Source organism: Haemorhous mexicanus, chromosome 4, assembly GCF_027477595.1.
Source record: "Haemorhous mexicanus isolate bHaeMex1 chromosome 4, bHaeMex1.pri, whole genome shotgun sequence".
NCBI classification, from domain to species: Eukaryota; Metazoa; Chordata; class Aves; order Passeriformes; family Fringillidae; genus Haemorhous; species Haemorhous mexicanus.
Genome location: NC_082344.1, coordinates 67,446,800 through 67,466,651, shown reverse-complemented (window position 1 = coordinate 67,466,651; position 19,852 = coordinate 67,446,800). Strand labels below are relative to the sequence as shown.

The following is a 19,852-nucleotide window of genomic DNA, read 5'->3' as shown; positions in this document are numbered from 1 at the left end:
GGGCTGAAAGAGTACCAGCGTCGGGAAACCTCCACCTACTGCAGGAAAAGCTGCTGCTTGTGACCGACAGCCCTTGGGAGCCCGGGAGGGAACGGCGGTGCTGGGTGGGGATGGCGGTGAGGGATCCTCTCTCTGGCCTCTCTGAGCCCAGACCCTCCTTGCTCGCTCTGATCCCTGCAGAATGCGAAGGTGCGGCCGAAGTTGCTCCTGCCCACACGAATCTCTTCCCGCGGCTGCTCCACGCGTCCCGGGCACCATTCACTGGAAAAAAACTCCTGAATTTTGGGAAAGACTCTCTCCCCTCCGCCCGGTCGGACGCTGTTCCCCGCATTAACTCTGGGTCAAGTGCGGGGGTGAGGGTCGGACTCCCGGTCCGCAGTGGGCCCGGGGGTTTCTGCAGCCTTCCCATCCCCGCTCCCTCCGTGGGAGGACTCTCCGGAGGTGGTTGTTTGGGTTGTGCAGGATACGCTCTACCTGCTGGTGTTTAGTTTCCCCCGAGGGTAAGAGGGACCTAGCAGAGGACATGAGGAGGCCGATATAGACGTCGCTTGTAGAACTCGCTGCCGGGGGACCCTGGACCCCCCGCGCATCCTCTTGTGTCCAGTGAATTGATTCCAACTTGTCCCAGGGGCTGAAGACATCCAGCTCTGTAGCGTTCTCCCTCTTCACGAAGTTTTTCGGGGAAAAACAAACAAAACCAAATCCAAACCCAACCCAAACCAAAACATCCCCCAAACAAACCAACAAACAATCAGAAAAATAGACAAACCGCGAAAAGAACCCAAACGAAACTAAAAATGCAAAAAACAAAACCCCGGGCTTGAAAAGTGGAGCTGGGAATGGATGACAGACCTTTCCCAGCAGGGTGTTATCGGACCGCATCCCCCAGGGCTGGGCTTGGACTGCGCGGAGAGTTGAGGGCGCTGAGGTGAAAAAAAGATTGGGTAGTAAAACTTATGTCTCCTTCATCACTTTCCTTCTTATTTCTGTCTTTTTCAACTTTCCTTTTTTCTTCCAAGAAAATGTCTTCTAGGAAAATACACTGAGTCAAGGCATTCGCTTTTTTAGGACGGATTTTTTTTTTTTTTTTCTTTTTGGTGCTAGAAGGGAAATGGTTTGCAGCAAGAACAGATGTGAGCACCTGGGACGTGCCTCACCCACAGACAGCACGAAGGGAGGCAGAGACAGGAGTTCAAAGAGCGACCCGACCTGGCATCCAAGTCTCCCATGCTCCTAGTTTTACCATCTCAGACCAATTTCTTAAATTATATTTTCAGCTGCTTCTTCGCATTTTGTAACTCTCTTTCCTGGGTCATTCCCTAATCCCTTCCCTCTCTCTCTCTCAAATGCATATTTTGCTCTGATAAAACGCCCAGTTCGTATAGGAGACTGCAAGACAAATGCAACAAGTTCGGGTATTTGGCCAATAATGGTATTGATGAAGATGGACACATTTCTTTTTCTGCTGGTGGAAAATGTGCAGGTCTCCAGCAGAAGGCTGCATTAAAATTTGAGTGCATTCATAAAGTGAAAAAAAAGTTCGTGAAAAAGAGCTGAAACCCGCTCTCTCAAGTACCAGTGCGTTAAAGATTAACGCAGTCTAAAGCCTTGAGATGCCCCTGATTTTAGCTCATGGAATCTCTAGCATCACAACTTCTAAAAGCCTGTCAGCACTTCTATTGTCAACTCTTTTTCAAGGACTTCTCGCTTTCCCTTAGCAGTTTTCGTGGTGGAAACCTCGAGACTCGCACTAAAAGCCGTTGGAAGCATTTTCCTGGCTTTACAGGAGGAAGCAGAGAGGGAGAGGTTTCCCTGGGATGCACAACGGATGGCGGCTCTAAAATCGCTGTACGTCCGGCCTTGAGCAGTGCAAACGGGTTTTAAGCGCTGCAGTGCTGCAGGGAGGGGTGAGAAGCAAAAGTTCTCAAGATAGTACAGAAACACATCGATCCTTCTCCAAGTTGCACAGCTCAGGTAAACGCTTCTCCATCTCCCAAAGGCACACCTTGGGGAACTCACCCACCCACGCAGCCGGCCGGCACTTTCTCATTTGAAAGCCACAGAAGAGCTCTGCTGACCCGCGGGGAGAGCTGGGGATGTAGAGGGGAGGGTGAGGTGAGGGTGGAAGTTATGTGTGGATTTTGGGGTGGCCTGACTCCACGAGGCTCCTTGGGAGATAAAAAGGGTCCCTTTTCCCCCAGGGTAACCATGTGTATTCAGTCTGAGAGTCTGCAGGTGAAGGGACCTCAGGGAAGAGACTCTGGCTGTATGAACTACTCTCCCACAGTCTCCACCACTGTAGAGCAGCAGCAGCACGGACAGTCTGCAGCAAATGCCCTCCACAGACTGCCTGGGGTCGTGTCAGGTTCTGTACAATCACAGGGAAGGGGTTTGCAGCTCCCAGCTTCCTTCCTCCCTTCCTTCCTCCCTTCCTTCCCTCCTTCCCTCCTTCTCTCCCTCCCTCCTTCCTTCCCTCTCTGATTTCTATCACTGCTTTTCTTTGCCGGACTCCTCGTCATTTCCCTCTTTCCAATTTTCTCCCTCCATTTTTCTGCTTCAGTCCAGAGATCTCCCTTCTGCCATCCCATCTCCTCTTCGCCTTTGCCGTGGGCTCTGGCTCTGTCTTCCCTCCGCCCCCTTACAGTGAAGGGCCTAGGCAGGAGGGCAGGCGGCCCTGCCCAGCTCGGCTGCCCAGGCCATCTTTCGGGACACCTCGGCGTGCTCCCCGCCCCTCCCTTCCTCCCCTCTTCCCTCTAATCCCTGCTCCTTTTCCTTCTCCCTCTCCTATCTGCAGTCTTCCCTCCCCTGCACCGCTCCCCCCGTCCTCAGTCCTTTGGCTCCCTCTAGCTCCATCCCCTCCCTCCGTCACCCCGACCCCTCCTCCTGCGGACCCATCCTTCCCTCCGCCCCGGCTGCCGCTGCCGCTCTCCCGCCGCCGCCGCCAGTGCCGCGGCTCGGCTCGGCTCCGCGCGGTTCGGCCCGGACACGCCCGGCCCGGACACCCTCGGCCCGAACACGCTCGGTTCGGACACCCTCGGCCCGGACCCGCCCGGCTCGCCGCGCCATGGTGCAGCTCGGGGGCGACCGCCGAGCTCCTCCGGCCCCGGCCGCGCCGCCGGCCTTCAGCATCGACAGCATCCTGCAGCGCGGCCCCCGCCGCCCGGCCAGGGAGCAGGGCAGAGCCCGCTGCGCGCTGCCGGAGGAAGAGGAGGAGGAGGAAGAGGAGGGAGAGGGGCCTGAGGAGCAAGACCCCAGTAAAGGCTCCAGCGACTCGGGTACGGAGCTAGCTGCCGCCTCAGGCTGACCCGCACGTCGGGTCGCAGTCCTGCCCCCACCCAGGCGGTACCTGGGCACCCCCAGTGCCGCCGGGCCCGGCCGGGCCGGGCCAGCGCACACGCACACACAGACACCGACACCGACACAGACGCAGACAGACACAGACACCGACACACGCAAAACCACAGTCAGACAGACACACACACGGATACAGACGCGGACATGCACACGCAGACACCGACAGACACGCACACGCAGGAGGAGGGGAGGCTCCGCGGGCAGACGCGGGGAGATGCCGCACACGCACACGCAGGTGGAGGGGAGGCTCCGCGGGCAGACGCGGGGAGATGCCGCACACGCACCCACCTGCTTCCAGGGTCTTGTGCCCCCCTCCCGGCCTCCTGCGGCTGTCTGTCCCGTGCACAGGAGCCCCTCACTTTCCTGTCATACAGTTGGCAGAGGGATTCCTTTGGATCCTTAGGAAGAGCCTCACTCTTCTTCTCCCCTCTGGAGGGTGTGGGACCGCGGCCAGCCCTCGGCAGCCCCCTCCCCATCCCGTCCCCCAGCCTCTCCCTGCGCTCCGCCGGGCCGTGCGTGCATGCGGGGCGGGGGCGCGGGCTGCGGCCGGGACTGATGCTGTGCTTTGCCCTTGCAGGCAGCGAGCCCCCCCGGCTCCGGGCAGAAGGGACGAGCCGCGGCCTCCGCCCCGAGGGCGGCGATGCGGGGTCCCCGCTCCCCACGGAGGGGCTACGCGGTCCCCGGCAGCCTCCGCCGCGAGAGCCCGCGGGCTCCGGCGCCGAGAACGGCAGATCACCGGCGGCGGGCGGCAGGAAGAAGACACGGACCATCTTCTCCAAGAGCCAGGTGTTCCAGCTGGAGTCCACCTTCGATGTGAAGCGCTATCTGAGTAGCTCCGAGAGGGCCGGGCTGGCCGCCGCGCTGCACCTCACCGAGACCCAGGTGAAGATCTGGTTCCAGAACCGCCGCAACAAGCTCAAGAGACAAATGTCATCCGAGCCCGAGGGCCAGGGGCCGGGGCCGGCCGAGCCCCTCGGGGAGCCGCAGCCCCCCACTGCAGCCTCGGCTCTCTCCTTCCCGGCCCTCTACAAGGACAGCCCCCTGCTCAGTCGCTGCCTGCTGCCGCTGCCTTTCCCCCTGCTCTGCCCGGGCAGCGCCATCCCCTACCTCTGCCTCCCCGGGCCGGGCAAACACTTCAGCCTGGTGGATGGGGATGTATAGCCCTGGCCTCCGACCTTCCCTTGCCGGAGGCTGCCCCGATTTTATTTATGACCCCGCTGTGCAGGTGGAGAGTCCTTCTTCGCCACAGCCACCACCAGGCCCACGGAGGGGCCGCCCGGGCTCACCCCACGCGTGTCCGACACGCTGCCAAAGCTCGGAAGGGCGCTGCCAAGCCGCTCTCCCTCCTGCAGCGCTTTTTCGGTGGTCAGGACGGAGGAGATAACACGGAGCCACCAAAGAAACGGGGACGTGCTCTGCCTGCCTCCCTTCCAAATTATCCCGTTCCGGTATTGCAGGAGGGCCGGTGCTCTGCCTCAGTCCGTGGGGACCGTGTCCCCGTGTCTGTCCTAAGCGCCGTGGCGGTCGCTTTACCGTGAACCGAGTCACGTTTCATTCAGATTGGTAATGGCGAAGGCCGCTCTGTGCTTCTCTATCTCTCAAACTCTCCTCCTCTAATATCCCTCCGAGTAGCTTCTCCCCATCTTTTACATTATCAAAATGTAGACACCTTTCCTCAGATCCGGTTCTTAAACTGTGACTTTCCTGCTTTTTTTCCCCTTCGGAAGCAACACCCCAAGATCTCTCTCACATGTTTTGTGCTAACTGGTTCTCAGACGGGGGGTCGTGTGATGTTTTTACAGAGCAAGACAAGCTGTCTCTTGTGCTAATCCCGCCCCAAAATCTCGTGGGACGGTTTTACCTGCTATCCTAGGGTAAAGAAGTGGGGTTTTAAATTTTTTTATATCTATCTACATATAAATTTGCAAACGCTTTTTGTCGTCCTTTGGTTTCTAAGTTAACACGCTTTATATCCCAAGGTTGGAAATAAACCTTTTCAGAAAGTTGAAACTTCTGCCTTTTCAATAGTCACTACTAGGTAGTATCAAATGAAAGATATTACCTAGAGTGCATCGATGGTTTTTATTCTACAAATAATGAGCACAATTTAAAAATAAAAACACAATCGTGACATTACGAAATTCACCCTTGCTTGGCGAATGGCAACTCATCGATTTTTCCCAGTGGGGAAAAAAGCACGATAGTTGTTTCAGCTAGATAAGAAGGGGTTTTCTTTCATTTTCTCACTCTTCCGTTTGTCTTTCCGTGGGCAATTGATGCAGATGCACAAGGATGCCCCAGCCCAGAGAGGGACCCCGGCGCAGGCGGATCCCGCCGGCTCGGGGCGGCTGCCGGGGTCCGCTCCCAGCCGGGGAGGTGCCGCAGCCGGAGCCCAGCCTGGCTCCAGCCGAGCTCGGGGAAACGCTTTCCTCGGCTCTCTGAAGTTTTCTGGCCGCTGCGGTGATCTAGAAGTGTTGTTTGACCTCTCCTCTCGCTTTAAAATCCGTTTTGAATCAGTGTCAAGCAGCAAGAGGTGTCTCACAGGGTCCCCTTGCTCTGGGAAGAAAAAAAAGAATAAAAAGGTCGAGGCTGTGGTGAAGGTGGTGTCAGCAAGTGGAGAGGCTTAAGGGGACCTGCCGGGGGCACTTCATAGCTCAGGTTTCCCCAAACTGCTGCTCCTGGGAAGGTGCAGGCGACGAACTGACGGTCTGGACCGCAGGACTCACGCTTCTCTTCTCGTCTGAATTTATAGTGATAGTCAAAGAAATTGAAATCGTCTGAGTCTGCGAGTTGCTCCGTGGCTAAATAACACATTTCCCAGAATGATGATCTATGGTTCCCGTTTGTCTGTATTTCATAACTTGTGATCTGTTCCGGAACTTTCCTTTGGTTGTTTGTTCTAATGTTTTCCATGTCTATACCTCATTACTTGACTACTGTTACCAGATTAATTAACACCAAATGAAGCAAATCCACCTTTTTCTAAATCCCTACCAATGGAAGTTTAATCAGATGCAACAGCTATACACTAGGGTCCCTTCCTTTAGTTCTTTAACATGAAACTAAACTTTATTTAAAGACACTGTCCTTCCACATGACTGCAGCCTCCCACGTCTCCGTGGTGAAAAATAACCATATAAGAAATCGTTATTCTGTAATTAATCTACTTTTCACTACATTTATCGAACCATTTTCAGTCTTCTCCCTGCTTTACCATTTTCCCTTTCAAATTGTTGCTGGAGTTACAGAAGCAAAATGAAGGAAAATACGAACCCACGGAAACGGGGTGAGGTTTGGTTTTTTTTCAACAGAAACAACGGGCAGGGTAATTCTGCAGGCAAGAGGAGTTAGCACGGGTCAGGTTTCGCAGCTTGTAGCTCTCGGACCCGCTCGTCAGGAGTTAGTGAGCAACGAACGCCCGAAACAGCCGTGGAGCCAGGCGAAGTAAATAACTCCCCCAAAATATTCGTTTCCCATCAAGGTAAAAGTGCTGGTTCTGAGAGTACTGGCCAGAAGTATTACCCAAACTGTTGCTACTCAGGGTAACACGGCCAGGGGCATAGGGGCTTTCTCTGAAGAAAACCAAGTTTCGGATACATCGGGATTCCCAGCCAAGCAGTCAATGCTGATCACACTGAATATTGCTGACATTTCTTTTACAGCTCGAAACAATTGTGTTTGCAATTACTAATTGCTCCTTACTACAACAGGAGATTGCTACAAGCCACTGTACGGCTAACCTGTTGATGAGAGACTTCAAGGAATGAAACAGACCACAGCAGAACTAAACAAGAAAACAGGCAAAGAAATCCCAAACAACCCCCAGACCAGCTAATCAACCAAAAAACTCCAAACCTCATTAAAAACCGAACAAACAAACAAACAAACAAAACCCAAAACAAAACCCTAAACCCTCAAATCCCCAAAAAACTCTAACAGAGCTAGCAAGGAGTTTGAGAAAAAAAGGAAAAATTACAACCAACAAAACAAATCAAACCAAACCAAACCAAACCAAACCAAACCAAACCAAACCAAACCAAACCATCATTCCCAACTCCAAACAGTGCCAGAGCTGATTAGTTGCTGGAACTGAGGTTTAAAGGTTTGATGCAATGAAGAGAGGTGGTGCAAGTGCTTGAGAAGTGTGTTTTTTTGATATAATCTATCAAAAGCTAATTTAAACTGATTTTTTTTTTTAATGATTATTAGAATAACGAGAAGTCCTGCCTGTGCTGGGAGATCCCCAGTGTTAGGCATGGCACATATGTACCAGCAGGCTCACTTGGAATTCTCTATAAACTGAATAGGAAAGAGAGATATGGGTAAGACCAGGCACCTGAATCTTCCAAAAAAAAAAAAAAAAAAGAAAAGATGGTAATTAAATATGACATTTATCAACAGGAAAATATATTTAAAAATCAGTTGGGTACATACACAAATGTGTTGGATACATACACAAATGCACTGCTCATTGAAAGAGTGCAATAAAAGGGCTTAGAAAATCTGCTCAATCTCTCTCCTCTCCTCCGACGATTCATAAAAGTCTCACAAGGCTCATTCTAAGTTTTCTGGAAACCTGTTATGCTGTAAAATTCCCAAAGCTTAGGATGATCAATCACATTACTTTTCTTGTATGAAAGCATGCTGAGAATTAGAAAATTCAATTTTTTCTGCTGGAGAGCAAACCTTCTCCCTTCTCTGCTCTGTTGGAAGGTTTTAGCAAGCTCCCCTAGGACTGGTTTCCCACTGGAGTCTTGTGATCAGGAGGCTGGACCAGACACTTGGTATCATTTTGTTTTGTTTTGCTCTGTTGTGCTCTAATCATCACATACACAAACACCTTGATGGGCCAGCACAAGGACACTGTGCCAGCCTTGTCCTCCCCGTGCTGCTCAGATTTCTGCTCCTGACCAGGCTGGGGCTCACCTGTACCAGGTGAGGGAAGGTGTGCTACAGACCAGAGAGAGAAGAGTTACCCAGCACAGCTCCGTGGCTTCACTAGGTGTTGATCTAGAATATGAAAACTTTCCTGCTTCTTCTCCCCTTTTCATGGATTTGGGGCTTTTTGTTTGTTTGTTTGTTTTTGTATTTTTTTGTTTTGTTTTGTTTTGCTAACTTGACATAAGTTGTCTTTTCTTCCATTTTTAAGGAAAGAATTGAACTTACTACACATTTTATATGTTTGTATGCTAAAGAAGAGTTTCATCTGCCTAGAGGAAGGCTTGCAGTGTTACCCCCAAAAGTAGTAATATTTCATGTTCTACAAGAAAGCCACCAACGGTTGACAACAGAGGAATTATACAAAGAAACAGGAGTCATAGCTTTATCTCCCAGGAGAGATTAACTTGAATCTAGGCAGATTAATAAAACTTAAGGAAGATAAAAATTCATTGCAGAATCCCAGAGGAAGAACAACATGGTTGATCCAAAATCATTATGAACAGGAAGAAATCATTTTGGAGAGGCACACAGTAAAAATGACCTTATTTCCCTTTGCTATTCTTGTGAATATAAGCAGTGGGCTCTTTTTACAGGTTAAACTTGGGCTTGGCCTGGTTCTGCTTTCCCTTACAGACACATGGTGAGAAGGCAAGGATGAGACCTCTAGAATATGTCTGACTCAGAGCAGAATTTTTCAGATTGAGTCCTTAAGATTTTTCATTTTTGAAGAATCTGAAGTTATATTATCCTCATAGCTACAAGGTAAAATAGTAACCATATTGAAAAAATAATTTATGGATTTCCTGGAGAAGCTTGGAAGTGCCTGAACCTAAATGTGCATTTACATTTGTCTCAACACTGATGTTGAACATGCTCTTGCATCCTGAGATGTGGCTGTCAACCAGTTCATCTGTCACTTTAGAGATCATATGAATAACTTAAAATAAAAATCTGTGAAGTGTTTATTACTAAAAATAGGGTCCATCAAGGAGCATAAATTCAGGAATATTTATCTTTCGTCCTATTCTGTGTTGCAGTACCTGGGAAGTGCTCTGTTCCTAAAAGTAGAAAGTCTTTTATTTCAGAGAAGAATTTAACTCTAGAGGAAAACAGTGAGATCTGGAGTGGGAAATGGTGATTGCAATGTAATCAGTGCACAGAGGGAACAATCATATCTGCCTCTTCTCTCCACACATCACTTACATTGGTGATGATCTTTATGTAAAATGCAATGGATACCAGAAAACATTACCAGACATTCTAGAAAAAAAACTTAAAGGATTGTCCACTGTGAACACAGCACAACATTCCCAGCTGTATCATCAAAATCAAGTTATATAGCATAGCAAGCAGTTGAGAATATGCAAGCAGAGAAAGTCTGCAAGATCAGAAAATCTGCAGTTAATTAGAAGAAGGAGGAGAGAAAGGCATGGACATGCCTGAAGGTGGCTCTAAGGAGGGCAGAAGCACAGCAGCAGGTAAGAGATTTTCAAGCAAAAATTTGTTGTGCTCAGCTGTGAGAAGTTTAGGCCCTGGTGGGCAATGGAGGCAGCTTTTAAGAGCAGCTGTGTGGTCAGAGTAACAGGAGGTGTAGCTGGAGTCAGCAACCCAATAAACCAGTTACAAATCATGGTCTACCAGGACAATTGGGTATTGTGCCTGACCAGAAATGATGGGGGACTCTGAGGACAAGTGTAGTGGCAGTGATGCCTGTTTAAATCACTGTGTAAAAGCTCATTGTGAACACTCTTTAAACCTCATTGTACAGACCCATCTTTGGATTTTGGTTCCTCGGTCTGCTGCAGTCATATGTGTCCTTTGGGACAGTGATTTCTGAGCTGTTCTGGTTGGAGCAGAGGCCAGCCTAGCCTGCTCAAAGGTTTTTCATCAGTTTGTGAATTGTTACACAGTAAGAAGTGACACTTTATTAAACAGCACATCCTCTCCCACAGTTTTGTTTTTTCATTACTTTCACACTTAGATCTAGAGATCAGAACTATAACCTTTATAGAGGATGCATCATATGAGAAATCATCTGGGGAAGTTCTTTTTCATGGCTGTCTTCTATTTTGAATTAAATTATTGAACCAACATGGCTCTTATCAAGTGGGGATGTCATTTAATAATTGATGAAGATCAAAACTTGATTGAATCTGGATTAGCTTTCATCCTGGCTGTTCTCCCCAAATCTGCCAGATCCATCTCCTCATTTCTTTTAACAACCAGGTATGGGGCAGCTGGAAGAACCTCAGTTCTGCCTGTAGATTGTATCTGGGAACACTCAAAGTTTTATTTGTGACACTAATGAGAAAAGCAAAGTTACACACAGAGCCAACATGACTGTGAGACTGGTGTGAACCCCTAGCTCTTTCTAAACATCATGAACAAAAATATTTTACTAAAAAATAATCCCTGTATGCAGTTATTATACCTTTCTAAAATTGACACCAATGTTCAATTCAGAAAGGAGATTTGTCTGCCAGTTAATCAGAATGTTGTCTGCATTCCAGTCCTTTGGGAGATGCAGATCAGCCTACACATGTATAGACTCTACTCACTGTGAGATATATACACTTCCTTAAGTTACTCCTGACAATATAATTATTCCATTTTTCTCCTTTTTTTTTTTTTTTTTTTTTGTAAATAAATGACAAGTTTAGATATGTTTTGCAAATAAGTATCTGGGACCCATAGATAAATGTCTTTCACTCTTTCCTTGCAATGGTAGCAGTGTCTACAGAATCTTTCACTGTCTTACTGAGTTTGAGTGAATCCTTTGTGTGAATAAAGATCTGAACATCCCATGTTCTGTCATGAAAACAGATTTAGAATATCTTTGCACCGATTCCCAATTATCAGCTGAGTAAATACCTGGTGCTCCTGTATTTTCAGGTATGTTTATATATACTTTAGCATATAATAAAGCACTGAAAAAATCTGCATGGTTGAAAAAGTTTTGGTTTTAGCTGTCTCCCATGTTTTGTACATGTTGGTTTGTTTGATGACTTCTGTGTCCCATACAGTGACACAACTCTGCCTTTTTGTGCAGCACAAGGGAAGCAGTCTGGAGCTGTTATGGTATATTACTGTGCAATTTCGGTGTTTGCTTAGAGAGTCATCAATGTGAAATTACAGATGCAAAGAACCCTAATTACTTGGTAGGAAATGTTATGTGGTAGGATGTGCATGTGTTTTTAAAACAAGCTGCAATTTGTGGATTTGTAACTAAATATCTGTATTCAATTTCCATTATTAAATAATTACTTCACATGTGTGCTTGCTTCCCTAGACTACCAAACCTGACATTTAAGTGGGTAAGGAGAATGGCACTGGTTTATATAGCCTCGTGTTAACAAGCTTTTAATAACCATGTGGTAAAGTTGTAAAATTGGGATGCAGACAAAACAGGTGAAAACATAAGTATGAAAAAATAAGTATGCTTAGCATTGTAATCTTACAGATTGCATCATAAAACCTGTGGAAAAAAAAGCTGGAAAATTCAGTTATATTTTCATATAAAGAAGCTCACAGAATTAAAAACATAGCAAGCAACAGGCTGTTTTCAGACTGTTTATTAGCATTTACATGATGTTATTTTGTTAGAATATTATAATAAAATAATGATTTTTTAAAAAATATGATTTAGAAATGCAAAATCTTTTGAAAATAGGTATTAAAACTAGCAACACATTTATTAAGACAAATGCCACCTTTAATGAAACTCAGTCTCTCAGTCACTTGTATGTGTCAAGGGAGACAGAGAGTCTATAAGCATTGCAATCAGAAATAGCAGATGACTGATCCAGGTAAGACATCAGTGCCCTTTGTCAGGTCACTGGACTCTGATCCAAATCAATGGGGAAATGTCCCCTCATATGCCTACTTGTCCCTTTATTGAAAAATCTTTTGCCCTGGGTCAGCAGCCAGGATCAATGAATCCTCATGTTTTCTGTTGAATTCTCTGAGTTGAGTGTGGAAGGGGTTACTTAGGGTGGTGACAGCAGTGGCAGGGGACAGCACTTGAACTGAAAGCATCTTGCACAGTAAATCTGGCTGGAGATTGCTGTAAGCAAACCCAGGAACATGGAAGTGAAAGCAATTTGGGGAGAGACTCTGGCAGCTTCTGAAAGGAATGCATATGTAAACATGTGGCTTTTCACTCCACAGCTGCATTTTGAAGAAGAGCTATTGTCAGGCTAGGCTAGATTATTCTGATCCTCACAGATCTGCTTGGAGGCTGAGTAACACATCTAGCAAACTCATTGGGGTATTGATACCAAAGTAAGTCAAGTGGCTTGGAATGAGCTTCTTTTGATTTTTTCCCCCTAAAAATAAAATGAGCCCTTCTCTCTATAAAAACGCTGAGAAATGCATGGTTTAATTTGCTGGGTGCAGGACCTGGGATGTGTGATGCACCAGGCTCTTAGAAACGGTTAAAGGAGAAGCTATTGCATCATGTGAAAGGTTGTGTGTGCTAATTTTCCAGGGTTTTTCCTGCTTTCTGCTGCAAGGATCAGAGGAATACACAGTTTGTATTTTCAGACAGTTTTATATATTCAAACTATTCCAAACCATCTTTTATGAACATAAAAAAACTACAACAAAATGTCACGTTCACAAATCAAACACAACACACTTCCAACATGAGTGAAATGAAGGAGCAGAGGCTTATCTTCAACAGACTTTGCAGATCAAATCCTTTTCCAGTGTCACACGGCATCAGCTTTGCAAAAAATTAAAATTAACACAATAATATACAGATCTGTGAAACAGGGTTGAGTTTCATTCCTAAATAGATTATATATGGGTTTTGGCTATATTTGAGAGTGTGTACATTTCAGCTTAGTTTTTAATAAAATTAATACTTGCACCTGGTACCACTCTTTTCTAGTGGTGGTGGAACAGATCTATAATTGCAATTATTCTCCTCCTGGGTGATTTAGTTCAACTCCCTGTGCCATGAAGGATATTCCCCTGCATTATTTCTACTACTTATCTAATCTATTATTGAGTAGTTCTGGTGCTGGTGCCTCAATTACCTCCATTACCTCTCTCCCCAGGCTTGACGCTCTGTCTGACATGATTCCCTCCTGCCCCACACTGAATGGCTCCCATTGTGTCATGTGTGGTTTTAGGCTCTATTTCTTGGTTTGATTGCTTTCACATTCTTAGAACCCCCACTTTGAAAAGGTTTACAGTGTCATCAGGACTTGTGTAGTTTCTTCCATCCTCAAGCTTATGAGCTGGGATCCTATCCAATCCTTCTACCATTGATGTGGATTTTCCTTACCTTTCCTGAAGTATTTACTGTTTGTGTTCTGCCTTGTTGTCTTCCCAAATGCACAGACAGAAATGCTCATACTGCAGGGAAGTAGTACCTAAGCTGGTGATGTACTAGTTTAAAAAATTTCCTATATCCCCTTTTCTTCATGTTTCAGTGACACAATATGCTGCAACATGATGAAAATTCCATTATTTTTGTTCAAGGTCTGTGTTTTAATATGTTGGTTAGATTTATTTGTAGAGATTTATTTTTATCAAGCCACCTATTCAGCTACCTGTACACCTACCCCCTCTTGTCTGGGTTCCAATATATCTATCTCACTCTCACTCCCACTCCTGCTGGGCAATCCCTCCACAGTGTATCGACATCACCACAGATTTTGCTCACAGAAGCAGATCTATGGCTCCTACCCTTAATTTCAAGTAAGCAGCACTTCTCTCAAGAGCATCTGCCAGTGACGCCACTGCCCCAAATATTATGTCCAAGGGAAAATGCTAAAGAAGAAATATGGTTTATTATGAGTTTAGCATAGCAAAATGGGACCCATCTTGGCTATGATCTTAATGCTGACAAACACAAATGTATCACACATCAGCAAGGATGCTGATGGTGTGGTTAGGGATCCTCTTCTGAGAAAGCAAGAAGTAACTTGGAATCTACTGCAGATTTCTCACCATGTGTGCTGGAGAACAAAGCCCAGTTAGGGAGGTCTGCATGTCACCACACACAGATATGCAAACCAGAACTTTCTATCCCTGGAGATTTCCAAGATTTCCATGGTTGCATACATGCAATAGTCTCCATGACATCTGCTTGTAAAACACTCCTGAGCCATTTGCTGTAGTTACCTGGGGACAGATGAGAATGTATGAAGAGCAGCATGATTCCTTAGGGCAGAAGGTGGAAGAGAGGTGTCAGGGGAGGGTACACACCAGAAGGGCTGGCTGATCTCTAGGAGAGGGGCACTGTGGACTCAGATTTGGGCCAATTTCCTTGTATCCCTGATGTGGGAGAACAGGGCTGATAAATGTGAAGTGCACAACCTGTTCACCACTCAGGGCTGGTGCTGGTGCCCTCCCACTGCTTCTGACCAGGTGATCTCATTCTGTCAGGATGTCAGGGCACTTCAGGGGTTAATTTGGCCTTATGTAATACATATTGCCTTGCCATGCATTTAGTGGGCAATATTTAATCAGGGATGAAAAAACTGGGGGGGAGAATTAAAGAGGGATAACTTACCAAGCTGCTCAGGGTTATGTGGGAAATCTGTGGCAGGGTGAAGATGAGATCCCAGGCTTACAGAAATTTCATATCCTGACAGGTGGAAGACAATCTTAACGTCTAGAATATCAAAGTTCATGTTTCCTTTTTATTATTATTTCCCCTCAGACAAGGAATACTGGCTATAGATCTGGCGAGAATTCTTTCACCAAAATATTTCTTTAAATGTAAGTGCTGATTCATCTTAAATCCGTCATGGGAAAGGAAGTATTTGGCTAAAATTATTGGCTTTTTGTCATTCTGGAAACACGGCAAAATGATCAAAGTTTTTAGATGCAAGGTTTTCAAAATGACAAGGGTTAACTTTGGGATTTGAAACAATGCTTGTTTTCTGAAAGAGGAAAGAGAATTACAGGTCAACTGAATGAAATTTCAAACTAGTTTCTCTAATTGGTCAACATTTTGTTTTGACTTTTCAAATATTTGTGATTATTTTTCCATTTCTGACAGATTTATTTGGAAGACAAATTTTAAAAAAGATGGACATGTAAAAGGATTTCATAAACAGATTTAAAAAAATCAATATGGATTAAAGAGGAGCAAAATTCAGATCCTTCTGAGCATTTATCTCTAATTTCACCATTCAAAACTGTGTTTGGTTCTGGTATTTAAGGCTGTCTTCTTGTCATGTTAGGGGCCAACCCAAAAGCATAGCTTTGGGTTCTCAAGGGGTCTGGATACCCACAAAATCCAGACCCCACAGGCACATTTTACTGCACAGGTTAAGGCATGAAGACTGTTCAAGCAGTATTTCCAATGGCAGTATGGTGACATCTATGTTGATTTTAATTATGCTTTGGAAGTACTCCATGGATTAGCTCACAAGAAATAAATTGAGGAGGAGTTCAACATTACATGTACAAGTGTAAGAAATGGAGTCTGACACAAGCAGTGAGAAATGGCTCTGCTTGCCCAGCTTTGTGCACTTTGAAAGAGCTTCTTCACCACTCTCTGGAGCATGAAACAAAGGTCTTAAGTGTGACTACAAATCTGTTAGGAGTGTAGATGTCTCACCATTCTTTGGTTATTGTTCCCTGAAGGAAGTGAGAGTCAGGCTCTTTCTCCATGACTCAAGCAACCCTGCTGAAGTAGTAGCACACACTCACATTTTTTATGAACAGCTGAAATAATGTAAACTCTAGAGAACTTGGAATGCAGAAGCTAAACAGAAGTTTTCACATTCCTGGGGAGGAGACTGAAACCTGTTTCAAAATATTTAAAAATCTATAAATATCAGATTTAGTGTCATCAAAATTCAAATTGTAGATCCTGAGAGGAAAACACGTCATTGGAAATCATGTTTCTTTAATAGTTAAAGGCTCAATTCTGCAAGCTCCCCAGGTGGAAAAAACTCCTGTTGGAGTAATTCTGAGAAAAATATTCCAGAATTGGGACCCCACTTGCCTGTAAAGCAAAATAAGTACCAATGGCATGGAAATCAACTACCATTAGTAAAGTAGTTGTTATGCCAGGAACCAAATAAACGAGTCCTGAAAAAGAAGTCAGAAATTCACAGTTTTAATTGGCTTTGTTTGAATGGAAAGAGAGCTCTAATGGAGGGGAAAGGAACAGAACATTGTTGCAACATTTGGAGAAAGATTCAGTGAAAGTTATCAGTCTGTATAAGCACTAGTGACACTTCTTTCCTGCTAGATTAAAACATGTTTAATTTATATTACAACTTATATGTTGGATATTAGCAGTGGTGATAGTCTGGTTTTAAATTAATGTGATCAAACTGAGTTCATTAAACCACCATCAAAGTAGATGTTTGTATAGAAAATGTAGAGCAGGTCAAACTGAAAACGTGTGATGTGGATTAAAGTTGATCTCAGTGTAGTGGATGGCCACTTCTGATCAGGTGCCAGGATTTAAAGCTGTGGTAACTTTAGTTTAGCAATGTTTCTGTTCCTGAGTTATGACAGGAGGATTCATACCACAGTCTGGAGTTGCAGAGGATTCAAACTTCATTTCTTCAGGCTTCATGAGCAAATGGCAGAGCTATGAACTAGATCCTATGTAAATAATTAAGTGATTAGAACATTTGTGACATTAGTTATAGATAATTTAGTGTCTATAATCTAATCTGATTTACTAATGAACTCTTGATTTAACATCTCTTGTTATCTGACACGCCTGGCTGAGTATTTATAAGAATTGTGCTGAAGGAGGGACCAATAAAAATTCACACTGTTGTTCATACTTATGTGTTTATTTTACAGACAAACAATTAATATAATCAGCCACTATACTCAGATTTTTTTTTCTATGGAGAAGAGACATTAAAGGTACTTTCACTGTCTGTCTGAAGAGTTTCTGGTGAAAGAAGACATGGTCTGGCTTTGCCCTTCAATGTGCTCTACCTGTTTGAAGTCTGAACTCAATAGAAAAAACAATCCTGAGGTTTCTTTAAGCAACAGTGCTAGAGAACTGGTGCTTGGCCACATCTTGACTTAGTGAGGACATAAGATTGACTAACACAGGTTCTGTTCTCTACTGGACATGTCCAAAAATCTATTTCTGTTAAAATATATCTAATAAGATTCCTGGCTGAACATAGCATCTGCCCAATTTATTCATAAGTCAACCAAGGAATCCACATATGTGTTTTTACAATCTATCCTTATAAAAGTATTCAGTAGGTACTTGCAGGGAAGAAAACCCTGCTGAGCTAGTTAATCATTATTTTGAGAGCAAAGAAAAAGGGAGAGCTAAACTATAATTATAACCTTGGTGATAATGTATGTAGGAATCTTTCTTAATCCAGGCTAATCTTGTTCCGTGTTCTTGCCTACTATAAAAATCTGAACGATTTTTGACAAGATCCAAAGTTTTGTCAGTTGTTAAGAATTAATTGAAAAAATTACTAGAGCACAGCAGCCATTTCAAAGGGACTGACCCAGAACCAATTAGAATTTTGTAACAATTGACCATTCACCACAAAACAGTTATCATGAGCTTTGGCCTCTGAAGTGTGGTGTTGGGGGTGGGGGAGAATCAGATTAAAGAAACTTTAATTTTTCCCCCTTTAACTAAAATATCGTTAGTAGCAGCTTTCTCAACACAACTATCAATCAACTTATCTGGGTTTTAAAGGCTGTGCTCAGCTTGCAGGAACAGTGGTACAGAGTATAATGGATGCTTATCCCCTGGCTTTAGATGATACACAATATAGGTTACTATCTTGAAAAAACAGGTCAGACATAGGAACATTCTTTATCAAATTGCTGTTGACAGCCCAAACAAGAGATTGAAGAACACCACAAAAAGGTTCTTTCATCTAAAGACAACAGAGTTTATAATTGGTCATTCTTTCGTCCTTCATCCTCTCCTCAGCAGGAAAAAGAAAATTCCTAGTGCAGTTTCTTGAACATGGTCAGCACGAGGGTAGGCTGGTGTACACTGAGAAATAGGTTCAGTGTGCAGTCTTTTCTCTTAATCTTCCAGCTAGTGATTGGGCAGGAAAAGCCAACAGTGGTCTTAAACTTTGAAAAGGAATGAGAACAAGGTAGGACTTTGCGCAGGATTATCAGTATTTTGGGACAACAAATATGTGATTGCTTTGAAACAGGAAATAAAATGATAGGAATAAGTATTTGCCAGATTATTCTATAGTATGCATAATATTCTATCTACTGCCTTGAGTCCAAAAACCACGTATTTAGTAGGTATGCAACATAGAAATATGATGTATACATGAATAGAATTTAAATATAGAAATATGTGTGATCACATCCTATGTTTCACTATATACTGCATATGTGTACACATATAAGTATAAAAACATGAAAATATTAGAAAGATTAAAAAGGATGCTAGAGTCAAATATTTAGTGTTGAAGACTTTTTCCAGAGGATCACTACATTTAAGATGAAAAAGTAAACTTTATCCTGATTTTCTGCCTGTTTCAGGCTGTTAAATTTCACCCAGTGAACTCTCATTTAAGTTGCCTTGGACTGGTGATGCATATTTCCAGGAGATGTTTGCAAACTTAAGTTGAAAATACCAGAGACTGAACCTTTACTGTCCCCTTTGGTGTTTCTAACAGTCAATCCTTCATGGAGAATAGCTAAAAAAAAAAACAGAGATGAGAGCAATTAAATCACTGTCCCACAAACACTTACGCTTTTGCTTACCCTGACACACGTGAGTAGCTCCACTGAACTCAATATAAAGAGAAATCAATAGAACTGGTCATGTGTAACAAGTTAAATATATGAATAAATGGGTTTAGATTTAAAGCCTGAAATTGGCTTGGAAAAGTCTACAAGAACATTTTTACATATTTTATAAACGAAATTCATCCAAGAGATTCATAGAGTGCATGAATAGATCCAACCACTGCCCTATGAAAAAGCTCAGCTCTGACCATGCCTCTCTAGCTCTGGATCAGTGCTCTGACTGACAAATTTTTTTGAGCAAAAAAAGCTCAAACTGCACAAGATAAAGCTCCATATGGGTTTGTAAGCATGCTGCCCAAAAGGAGCAGGAACCATAGTGGCTAAATGCCAACCATAGTCGCTAAATGCTAGAAAGGCAAAGCTCCTCAGCTGGGTTATCCACCTACATGAAGTACCTGTACAGGAACTGAGTTTCCTTTGTAGCAGGCACAGATAAAACCACCTGTTACAAGATTTAGAGAGAGGAAAAGGCTGTTGTGTGCTTTTTAGGAACATATAACAGCCTGTGTTGGCAAGGGGATGTCTGTAGGGAAACTTCCTGGGTTGGAAGCACAGGACTGCTCAGCCTCCTTGTTTTTGAAGGTAAGCACACCAAGTCCTGGATGATGGGGAGTTTGCTGATGGAGATTCTTTCTTAGGGTCACTTACAGTATGAGGTCTTCCCATCTTTCAGCTGGAGGTTGATATTGGTAGTTGTTACATGGGAATAGCTAAAGAGAGAAAGTTTGTGAGAGAAAGTTTGAAATCAAGGAGTCTAAATGTTCTTTAATTCCTTAGGTTTTTGCAGACAACTTGGAAAATTTGCAGATTG

The 19,852-nt window shown here is 44.4% G+C and overlaps 1 protein-coding gene across 1 annotated transcript; it reads left to right on the top strand.

Moving 5' to 3' along the window:
• Positions 1 to 3,064: 3,064 nt before the first annotated feature.
• LOC132326956 (homeobox protein HMX2-like) lies at positions 3,065 to 5,364 on the top strand. The gene is made up of 2 exons (XM_059845649.1): positions 3,065 to 3,275; positions 3,932 to 5,364. Exons 1-2 carry the CDS (start codon positions 3,065 to 3,067, stop codon positions 4,513 to 4,515), a joined length of 795 nt encoding a protein of 264 aa, XP_059701632.1. The 3' UTR covers positions 4,516 to 5,364.
• The last annotated feature ends 14,488 nt before the right edge of the window (positions 5,365 to 19,852 follow it).